Here is a 12,199-nt window from a genome sequence, read left to right as displayed (position 1 = left end):
GCATCTCCATCTCGATAAAGGTATGGCTGCCGTTGTCATTGATACGCATTACACTTACTTTATTTTGTTTTTGCAAATGATTCTCAAGGAAACCACTGTTTAAGCCCAGTGGCAACACATTACAATTTTGATATTCTCGAGTTAATTATACAAATGTTATATGTAGAATCAATTAACATGTAGCTATGTATCACAAATATCTGTAAACATCGCAATATATGACACTTTGAGAATGCATCTTTAAGACACACCATGACAGTTCAGAATGTTTGAAGTACCATACTTCACTCTGTCAGTTCTAAATTTCTTTTTGAGAACACTTATTACCGGCTTAATTCTAACTGCACCGCACTCATAAATTAATAATAAAATCAGCATTTACACCATAGGCCTACCTCGTGAACAGTCTTGTTCTCTCCATCCTGACTGACAACCTCCCACACATCTCCCAGTCTTCGTATCACACGTTGAATTCTGCAGACAGTGACGACCAGCACACTGGTTCGTACAGCCAGAGCCGTAGGTTAGTCCTTCCTGACATTCTATAACAGAATATGTTTTCAAATAAGTCCTCAATCGCTATTTAATGAAAAAAGTTGTTACCATGACCGCTTTCCATGTATACAGAAGCGGATGCTGGTGCGGATGTGAATGCAGTGAAGTGATAGTATATCCACATATGAGGTGTGTGTGTGTTTTGTGTGTGTGTGTGTGTGTGTGTGTAGATGCGCGCATGTGTGTTTTGGTGTGTTTGTGCGTGTGTTTTTGGTGTGTGTGCGTGTGTGTAGATGCGCGCGTGTGTGTGCTTGTGTGTGTGTGTGTGTGTGTGTGTGTGTGTGCGTATGTTTTTAAGCCATCTGATGAGCTAATAATACAGTAAAATACTTTTCATTATGATCTAGCATACCGTGTAGGGTCCAATATGTGTGTGGTCCTTAACCATATGTCCGACACCATATAACCGTAAATAAAATGTGTTGAGTGCGTCGTTAAATAATACATTTCCTTCTAGCATACCTTGTGTACAGTCGTCTCCTTTCCATCCTGGGTCACATCCCCAATAACACTTTCCAGTAGCTGCAGGACACGTGGATCTGTACGAGCCACTAGGAGCACAGTGACGGGCATCACATGACTTGATACAGTTAGAGCCGTACATACCGCGGACACGAAAAAATATTTTAAACTGTTTTACAAATGACATAAACACTACTACTACTGCTGCTGTTGCTGCTGCATCTTTTACTACTACTACTACTACTACTACTACTACCACCACCACCACCACAACTGTTACTATTTCTACTACCACCACTACAAATACTACCACCATTACTACTACTACTTCTACTGCGGCTATTACTACTAGTACTACAACTACTACTATTACTACTAATACTACTACTTTCACTTACTAATACTACTATTAATATTACTGCTACTACTACTATTACTACTACTACTGTTACTATTACTACTAGTACGACTACTATTACTACTACTACTACTATTACTATTGCTGCTGCTGCTACTACTATTGTCATTACTACTACTACCACAACAACTACTACTACCACTATTACTACTTCTACTACTACTACTACTACTACTATTACTACTATTGTTATTACTACTCGTAAAGTAATACTTGTTGTTGTAATCGTTAGAATTCTTCCTATTTATTATTCCAGCATTTCATTTTATTAATTTGTTTTCGTGCTTATATTCAAATAATATTCAAGCTCGCTTTCCTGGATACACGACTCAGCAGCTGGTATGTCTGTCCAGTATAGTGGGTTATAGACACGGTGGAAGCAGGTCAACATTGGGGGAGGGAGGGCGGAGGGGCTGACTGAAATTGAGAGAGCAAAGCAACGTTTCTTTGGGGTTCGCAGAGGTATGCTGCCGACTACAATTTTGGAGATGTCCTGACATGTAATGTCTTGCATTTTACAAGTAAAATTCATATCTGCCTTATAATATTTTTGATTCAGAATTACTTGCCTGGGTTAGTGGTCAGTGGTTAGTGAAAGAGAAGTCGGAGTAGTGGCCTTATACCTAGCCACCGAGTCGTTAAACATGCTTTAGGTGGGAAACCATATTAGGATGCGACCCCAGTACCTACCAGCCTTAAGTTCGATGTATAAACAACTACACCACCGAGGCCAGTATTAATCCAGGAAACACTTCCTGTGTGTATATGTTGATAACCACTTCAAAAATGTTTCTGTGAGCGTGCGTGTCAAAAAGGTTTTTCTGTACATTTATAATAAATAGTAGACTTTATTTGCCAATAAACTGTCAGTTTGATTCGAAATGTTGTCTAGAGTTAAACAAACAAGGCTGTCCATTCCGTTTTACTTGTAGAATGCAGAATCAGTAAATAAATATTACTATGTTTCAGTTGTAAAGCATAATATAATCATGTAGTTTTATATATTACCTTCTGTTATTTATCTGCTTTAAGTTTCATCAATGTTTTAATTTTATAAAATGTTTATAACAACATGTGCATGTACTTCTCCACCACATAATTAAGTTTACGCATGCTAGAGATCAAACTTATGAATTAACGAGAAACCGAAAGCAACAAAGATTAAAGCTGGCTTGTACGAGTAATATGCATGTATATACAGAAAAAAAATCGTTACCTTGTGCACAGTCAACACCCATCCAGCCAGCTTGACACCCACCGGCATCACACACTCCTGTCGTTATATAACAGGATGAAGACGACACACAGTGACGATGAACACAGAATTTTTCACAGTTTGGTCCATAGTTATTGCCACTCGAACATGCTGAAAAGGCAGAAATTGGAGATTTGGAAACGTTCATATATAACTGAGAACACGATCTGGTTATGGCCTCTCTTTGTGAGAATATCAGTGGTTCATGTGTTCCTAATTATTTTCTGATTTTATGTAGGTCTACGTGGTGTATATTTCTTTTAAAAATCATTTAATTGTATGTGTGCGCATGTGTGTGTGCGTGTGTACGTGCGCTTTTGACCACCAAATAATAGCATATGATAGGAGTAATGTATATGGCGATATATTTTGAAAACAAATATCGTATCGTTTCAGGCGTAGCATAGCGTATCGTATCGTATCGTATCGTATTGTATTGTGGTGTGGTGTAATATAGTGTAGTGTGTTGAGGTGTGGTGTAATACAGTGTAGTGTAATATGATGAGGGGTGGTGTGGTGTAATGTAGTGTAATATAATGCAGTGTAGTGTAGTGTGATGCAATGCAGTTTGGTGTACTGTTATGTATTGTAGTGCAGAACAGAGTTGTGTATTGTGGTGAGTTATAGTGCCGTGTATTGTATTGTATTGTATTTTATTGTAGTGTAGTATAATGTAGTGTAATTTAGTGCTGTGTGGTATAGCGTAGTGTAGTGTAGTGTAGTGTAGTGCAGTGCATAGTTTGGTGTAATGCTATGCGGTGTAGTGTAGTGTAGTGTAGTGTAGTGTAGTGTAGTGTAGTGTAGTGTAGTGTAGTGTAGTGTAGTGTAGTGTAGTGCAGTGAAGTACAGTGTAATGTAGTATACTGTAGTGCAATGTGGTGCAGTGCAGTGTAGTATAATATAGTGTAATGCAGTATAATTCGGTGCATTGTAGTGTAGTGTCACGGGGATCCTATAATACCCGTAACTGAATGAAACACGATTGTCCAAATATCTCTCCTAACTGTATATCTATTAGATCTCTCTGTAACAGGCAGTTATACCCGCTGTGGCTCGTCTCTAGGTATAATCAGAGATACGATCTTATATAAAGTATATATATCATATAGCACGTTTAGTTCACTAGAAAACACAACAAAAACACAATACACTTTGGAATCTGTATTAACCTACGCTGACAAATGTACTGCCGCTGTAGTTAATAAACAACAACAAATAATAACAACCCAGAACTGATCACTTAATTAGTTAATCTCTAGGTGTCTAGTTTACACAATATGCTAATCACTTCACCCACACGTGTGATAATTGAGAAACGCTTCCAGGAGAACTTAATTAATAAAGGAATTACACTCTATTCCTAACTGGTTAATTTTTAATTAACCCTAACTACTCATTCAATAACCTTGTAACACAGAATTAATACTGGTACCTATCACAATAAAGACAATAACCTACAGTTTACCTAGGTCCTCTAGGATGACTGGCTAAGCTTTAATAATTATATAGATCAGTGAGCCTACAGTATTACTGCGTCAGATGACCGGCAGCACCGTCTAAATAATATTGGTATAATACAGTATTAAAATATTTAAAGTCATATCAATCACATCAAGGTTATACACAGAGCAGAAAATATATATTCACCAAAGTCCCGTCTGAACTAATATAGATCGTTCAGTGGACGGACAGCGATCCCCTGGAGCCTTCCTATGTTTCTCCTCGAAATATCTAAAATCCTAGCTATTTATTCAAAACACTCAGAGACAGCGAATATCGCCTGGGGGTACAAGGCGGTACCTCACGTATCATCTGAATTTCCACAGCGACCAAGACGGCATATCTTTCTCTTAGATCGCCAGACTCAATGACGCCAAGTCGCCAAATCACGGTTGTAAAAACCGCACTCGCGGAGGTATTACGTAACTACTGGCCACATGGCTCCGCACATGGGCTGGGTGTGTATTAGAAGTACAGCTCGGCGACCGTCGCGCAAAGGTATCACGTAACAAGTTGCATTTGGAACTGCACACGGCCTTCTAAAACAATTAATATCGCCACAGGCGAAAAGAAATTAAGAGCATGTACCGTCACACACCCCCACCTCAAAAAGGATATTTCCTCTACTCTAGGAATAGGGAAATATACTACATTAAAACAAAAGGTGCGTTAACCGACGCATCCGGGCATTTATAACACATGTAATAATAAGGTGACTACCAGTAATCACACTGAGTCTCTGAGTCCCTGGTATACAAATAACATATATAAAAACAAAACAGAAATCAAGAATGTCAACATATTATCATAACGTTCAACTTCGGAACAGGGCATCGGCGATTACATTAGAAGTGCCCTTGATATTTTCAATGGTAATTGGGTATTCTTGCAGAAGACTCCACCTCAAAACTCTCTGGTTGGTGGCTTTCATTCTGTGAGTAAAGGTAAGCGGATTATGATCAGTAAAGACCACCATTTGATGCACTGCCGATTTCACGTAGATCTGAAAATGCTTCAGAGCTTGTACCATGGCCAAAGCTTCCTTCTCTATAGTGGAATAGTTCACCTGGTGTTTGTCAAACTTTTTGGAGAAGAAACTTACAGGATGGTCCAGTCCATTTTCGTCTTCCTGGAACAGCACAGCTCCAGCTCCCACGTCACTGGCATCCACAGCTAGCTTGAAAGGCATTCGGTAGTCTGGTGCTGCCATCACGGGAGACGAGTAGCGCATCTGCTTGAGACGGTTGAATGACTTCTCGCATTCACCTGACCACTGGAACTTCGTTTCTTTCTTTTTCAGTGTCGCACGTTTTCCAGGTTTTCTCCGATAGGCATGCTGTCGAATCGGTGTAGCGTTGGGTTCCAAGCGCACATCCTGGCTTAAGGTATTGGTAACCATTGGAAGGTCCTGACAAATGGAAGCATTGTCTTGTATCAGCGTAGTCAACTTTTCTCGCCGGGGGCTCAAGTCTGCTAGAATCTGGCTGTTGGTTAATTTGATCTCTGCAGTCTTGACGTCATCACAGGACATTGAGTGACTCTCAATTTGGACCGGTAGTACTGGAACTATCGGCAGTCTGTCAAAATAACCTTTTAGCAAATTGATGTGACAATACCTACTTTTCCTAACCCTATCAGGAGTGTTTATCACATACCCTGTCTCATTAACCCGTTTCCGCACAACATAGGGCCCGAAATACCGGTTCTGTAATGAACCCCGTTTAATGGGAAGGTACAGCAGCACCTTATCCCCTGGTTTAAATTCCCGACTCCTAGTCTTCCTATCAAACACTGATTTTATTTTGCTCTGAGCATGGCTCAGTTGCTTCCTAGCCTTTCTATCTCTAACTCTCTTATTCATTAATACTCCCTTGTCCATATCATAACCTGACATCTGATCCTCCATCTGACCCTCTGTTAACAATGTAGTGCGAGCTGCCAACAAACTTGGATCAGCCCCCTGCTCTAGGATTAACTCTTGTCTATTACAAGGTAAGTCCCCCCTATCAAACACAACTGGTTCATTTCCCCTCTGCGGGAGATCAACAGGTTCCGCCACATTTAATTCCTCAGTTGACTTATCTACCATTTTACTGATAACCTCATCCACTCCAATTTCATGGCTCACACACGTATCAGACAAATCACAAATATCCTCTGGGTCTCGTGCTAACCTACTGGCCATAGGCCTAGTCATTACACACTCAGGATATCTAATCTCATCAACCTCACTCTCTTCTATTGGTAAAGGGCTGTCTTTAATTAACAATTGGTCACATTTCGGGTGACAACACTGACTAGTCAAATCATTACCCAACAAAACTCCTATGTTTTCAACAGGCAAGTCCTTCACAACACCCATAATGACTGGTCCCGTCACAAACTTCGAACACAAGAAAACGTTATGTAACCGGACAACAATTTTTTCTCCAGTAACCAAGGTTAAGGCCAAACTACGTCCTGTATCTGAATTTTCAATACCAGCTAAACACTTTGACGTGATCAGCGACTGATTACAGCCGGTATCTCGATAGATTGATATTGCCTTAGGACACAATTCTTATTTCACATCACAGACCATACCAGTGGACACATACGGGTTTACCTTCTCTGCCATGGGACTAACCATTAACTCTCTCGCTAACGGAGCTGACCTCACTAAACCGACCACTTGCGCATTATCGCGTTTCCTTTTAAAACAGTCCCCGACAAGATGGTTATCCTTTTTACAGTAACTGCAATGTGGACGAAAAGTTCGTGCATTGGCTGATAATGCAGGCTTATCCTTACTTTGCCCACCAGGTGCATTCCTTGCCTGACTAGCTGACCAACTAGATGAGTCTCACCGTTAGTTACTTTCCCGGGAAAAACCTGGCTGAAATTTCTTCTTATCACCCTGTTGTAAAGAGCTACCCTGTACTGCCTGAGCTTTGTGTATTAACACGTAATCATCTGCCACTATGCCTGCCTCCTCTATCTTTTTGACATCACGATCCTCTAAATGAATACGTAAGCTAGCTGGTAATCCATTTTTAATGTCCTGTAAGATCAACAACTCTCGTAACTCGGTATATGACTCTACCTGATGAGACACCACCCATTTATCAAACATCCCTGCCTTCTTAGCCACAAACTCACTATAAGACTGACCCTGCGTTTTTCTCAACTCGCTATACCGTAAACGATAATCCTCAGGTCGTAATTCATAAGCCCTCAACACTGTAGCCTTAACTAGGTCGTACTGACATGCTCGCTCATCACTCATTGAATTATAAGCTACACTAGCCTTCCCCTTAAACTTAGACACGGCTAACAATGTCCACTTAGACTGCGGCCAATTTAGCTGCTTAGCGGCCCGTTCAAAAAGTTGGAAGAACATATCTACCTCCTGGTCATCAAATACAGGCACTGATCTATAAGCCTCCGACATGTTAAAACCATTTCCTGCCTCTCGTCTAACTTTTTCAGTATTCAACTTTAACACATGTTCCACTTTTAATTTTGCTAACTGGAATGCTCTATCTCTATCTCTATCTTCTCTATCCCTCTCATCTCTTTCTCTCTCTCTCTCTATCCCTCTCTCTATCTTCTCTATCTTCTCTATCTCTATTTTCTTTCTCTCTATCCCTCTCTTCTCTTTCTCTCTCTCTCTCTATATATATATATCCCTCTCTTCTCTTTCTCTATCCCTCTCTTCTCTTTCTCTCTCTCTCTCTATCTAATGCACGTTCTTCTCTTTCGTACTCAAGCTTTTTAAAAGCTAACTGTTGTTCCATACTCAAGTCACTTATTTCTATCTCTGGAACAATCTCACTTTCTTCCATAACAGGCCTATGACTAAAATCGTTCTGGATAATAATTGTCTTTATATCACCTAAGGTTTTAGCTGATGTTAAATCAATTTCTCGCTCACCCGCGATTTCAACTAACTCGACCTTACGTGCTCGCTTAATCTCCACTACACTGAGCGTAGGCCTATCCAGCAAATTCTTATCCATGTTTAGATATGACGCACTTATTATTAATTAATTTTCTAGTGAACAACGTTGCTACTTCTGGTTATTTGTAAAAATAATTTATAAAGCCCCCATTTACAAACAATACTTTTTTAAATATGCATGTCCCGTTTCAGATCCGGGACGAGCGCCCCAATTTTCTACTCCTGTCACGGGGATCCTATAATACCCGTAACTGAATGAAACACGATTGTCCAAATATCTCTCCTAACTGTATATCTATTAGATCTCTCTGTAACAGGCAGTTATACCCGCTGTGGCTCGTCTCTAGGTATGATCAGAGATACGATCTTATATAAAGTATATATAATATAGCACGTTTAGTTCACTAGAAAACACAACAAAAACACAATACACTTTGGAATCTGTATTAACCTACGCTGACAAATGTACTGTCGCTGTAGTTAATTAACAACAACAAATAATAACAACCCAGAACTGATCACTTAATTAGTTAATCTCTAGGTGTCTAGTTTACACAATATGCTAATCACTTCACCGTGACACAACACCCACACGTGTGATAATTGAGAAACGCTTCCAGGAGAACTTAATTAATAAAGGAATTACACTCTATTCCTAACTGGTTAATTTTTAATTAACCCTAACTACTCATTCAATAACCTTGTAACACAGAATTAATACTGGTACCTATCACAATAAAGACAATAACCTACAGTTTACCTAGGTCCTCTAGGATGACTGGCTAAGCTTTAATAATTATATAGATCAGTGAGCCTACAGTATTACTGCGTCAGATGACCGGCAGCACCGTCTAAATAATATTGGTATAATACAGTATTAAAATATTTAAAGTCACATCAATCACATCAAGGTTATACACAGAGCAGAAAATATATATTCACCAAAGTCCCGTCTGAACTAATATAGATCGTTCAGTGGACGGACAGCGATCCCCTGGAGCCTTCCTATGTTTCTCCTCGATATATCTAAAATCCTAGCTATTTATTCAAAACTCTCAGAGACAGCGAATATCGCCTGGGGGTACAAGGCGGTACCTCACGTATCATCTGAATTTCCACAGAGACCAAGACGGCATATCTTTCTCTTAGATCGCCAGACTCAATGACGCCAAGTCGCCAAATCACGGTTGTAAAAACCGCACTCGCGGAGGTATTACGTAACTACTGGCCACATGGCTCCGCACCCGGGCTGGGTGTGTATTAAAAGTACAGCTCGGCGACCGTCGCGCAAAGGTATCACGTAACAAGTTGCCCACCTGGGCTAAGTGCATTTGGAACTGCACACGGCCTTCTAAAACAATTAATATCGCCACAGGCGAAAAGAAATTAAGAGCATGTACCGTCACATGTAGTATGTTAAGTCATGTGTTGTATATACGTAATATAACACAATGCAATACAGTACTCCACATATAATACAATGCAATGCAATATTAAAAACACCGAGGATGAATGATGACATTGTAATGCATTAGCTCATAACCAGGTAATCCTACGAATATGAAGATATATTTGGTCCTTAGTTTTACTTTCTACTAATATGTTTTGCCTATAACGACGACGACTAAACGTGTACTTTGTGATGGCGGGGTAGCATTCTCTACTCAATACGCAAGCAAAGCCAATGCATGAAATTTGAACATATTAATAACTAACAAACTACTTGTAATTTTAGTTTCAGATTATCATTACAAAACTGTATACCTTTATTTCACTAAAATCGTGATTTATGTATATTTAAACATAACTGTACTGTCAAGATCGTGATAAACTGTTCAAAACGTTGTGCTACTATCGACCATTGTAATTTCCGCATATTGTACATATATTGTACTGGTGTAATTTTACTTCATATCAGTAATTGGATGTTTTACATGTATCGTACGTTGCCCTGTTTCAGTGAGGGGCCTATTTCGATGGATGTGACGACTGCGCGAAACGGTACGTACTTTTGGAAATTTGTAACATCGTTGACTTTTGCATGGGGAAAGTAAACAAATGTCTGTAACATTCGCAGAAATATTCGTAATATTAAGTTAAAACGAGCAAAAAAGGCAAGAATGAACTGAACCCAAAAGTAGACAAGGCACATTTCTTTATTACCTTTTTCTATGATTTTTAAGTCTTTAATTTGAAAGAAAACTTCAATTTGAACATTAGTTTTGTCTGTCCGCAGCTGTATTGCTATCTAGTTATTGCAGTAACATGATTGTCACAGTGTCTGCTGGCAAAACTCTCTTTACAGATACTTGCCAAAACTATATGACCCTTATTTGTTTTAACAAATATCTTTCCGGATGTCTTTATATATTTATTAAAACTATGAATGTATCAACTATTTTTAACAAACTAATTTTACCATTACAGACATTCATGTGCTCAACTTATAACACAATTTCAAGACAACACAATCGATATATTCGTTGTCCACAAATAGTGTCTGTTAACACTGGTTCACAAAGACTCCATTGTATAATTTGCCTTAAAATATAAATATTTTTTTTATAAATCATTATAAGTATATGTTTACTTTAAAAAAAGATATATGTTTTTATAAAAGACTTAAAAGTTTTGTTTCGGAAGGTTTGGGCTGAAAGTTAAACGACTAAACGTTTCACTGACAGAAACAGGTCGCATATTTAAGAATATTTACGACTTCAGGTTTTAACGTATGTAAGAAAAACTTTGCTACATATCAGCCATTTTGGTGCTTATTTGAAGGAAAACAATACTAAGAAAAAGGTATATTTTGAGGCAACAACTGTCTGTTTATAAATATTTATATACTTCAGAACCAAATGCTTATGCTCAAATGCAATGGTCTCACTGCACTATATGACTATCGAAAATGACACTTCGTATAAGTAAAAAATCGCATTATGTAATGCATTTACTCAATGTTCTTATTAAAATATATTGAGTACCTGTTATGCAGTCAGTTCCCGTCCATCCAGCCTGACATCTATTAACACATCTACCGTATATGTGATCACATGTCGAGTATCCATCACAGTGTCGAGCAGAACACAGTAGAGAACACGCGGACCCGTATTTATCTCTAATACAAACTGAAAATGAATGTTTGGTTCTTTGTATTTTTATAACGTATTATTATGAGTGTTCGTGTATGGCAGTGTCCACACTTACACAAGTTAAATTCGTTTAACTAAAACACGTTTGGTTGGAAATGACGAACGTTCATACATGCATTTAGTTATACCGGTATAAGGCGGAAGTGTAGTTATCCGTACTTCCGCAAGACACCAAAACATCAATACTAAGCCGTCTTCGGTAGTGATGTGGTGTGTGTACTTAGGAAATAAAAACATTTATTAAATCGACAAACATTATTTAAAATATATGTAACTTTTATCCGCCCTGTATTACAATACGTATGGGACGTGAGGGACACCGACGCCGCGCTTAGAGGTCGGGATCCCCAGGATATCACAACCCACGCTTACAGGTCAGCCAATCAGAGGGCGCTCATTTGCATACACGTTGCTCATTAGTCCCACCTACCACTAACATTTTGCGATTCCTATCTGTGTAGAGTCGACTTTCTTCCAGCCTACACCATGATAGGTAAATTAGTATAGACACATTTCGCATCATCAATATATGTAGTACTTTAAAAATACATAGATTGTTAGATACCTTGCGTACAGTCGACTCCCTGGTAGCCAGGTTGACAACCACCAGTACCACAGTTCCCTCTCTGTACATCACAGGGTGGATTTGAAGACGCGCATTTACGTCGGCTACACTCCATGTTACAGTTAGGTCCATATCTGACATTCCGCGAACACGCTGGAACATAAAGTAGCACTAATGAGGATATTGTGGATACACATGCTACAGATTGGTGTAGTTGTCTGTGAATCGTTTCAAGACGATTCTATGCGCAATTACTTAACATAATTTGACATCGAGGAAAAAACCTCCATTGAGGATGTGCAAGATAAATATTGGTGTAATTTTTGTAAATTATTAAATTATTATTATTTAG

The 12,199-nt window shown here is 38.9% G+C and overlaps 1 protein-coding gene across 1 annotated transcript; it reads right to left on the bottom strand.

Annotated features, from left to right (window-relative positions):
• Positions 1-1,514: 1,514 nt before the first annotated feature.
• LOC121374455 (multiple epidermal growth factor-like domains protein 10) lies at positions 1,515-11,996 on the bottom strand. Its single transcript, XM_041501560.1, has 3 exons — positions 11,848-11,996; positions 11,115-11,258; positions 1,515-2,801 (listed from the first exon to the last, which is right to left on the bottom strand). Exons 1-3 carry the CDS (start codon positions 11,960-11,962, stop codon positions 2,563-2,565), a joined length of 498 nt encoding a protein of 165 aa, XP_041357494.1. The 5' UTR covers positions 11,963-11,996; the 3' UTR covers positions 1,515-2,562.
• Positions 11,997-12,199: the final 203 nt, after the last annotated feature.

This window comes from Gigantopelta aegis, chromosome 6, assembly GCF_016097555.1.
Source record: "Gigantopelta aegis isolate Gae_Host chromosome 6, Gae_host_genome, whole genome shotgun sequence".
Taxonomy (NCBI): Eukaryota; Metazoa; Mollusca; class Gastropoda; order Neomphalida; family Peltospiridae; genus Gigantopelta; species Gigantopelta aegis.
This window is presented reverse-complemented; position numbering and strand designations above follow the sequence as displayed.

Coding starts and splice junctions, on each gene's coding strand:
- LOC121374455 (XM_041501560.1), bottom strand. CDS start 11,962: ATGGAGTGTAGCCGACGTAAATGCGCGTCTTCAAATCCACCCTGTGAT. Junction 11,259..11,847: donor GGGAGTCGACTGTACGCAAG/GTATCTAACAAT, acceptor ATTCATTTTCAG/TTTGTATTAGAGATAAATAC. Junction 2,802..11,114: donor GGGAACTGACTGCATAACAG/GTACTCAATATA, acceptor CTGCCTTTTCAG/CATGTTCGAGTGGCAATAAC.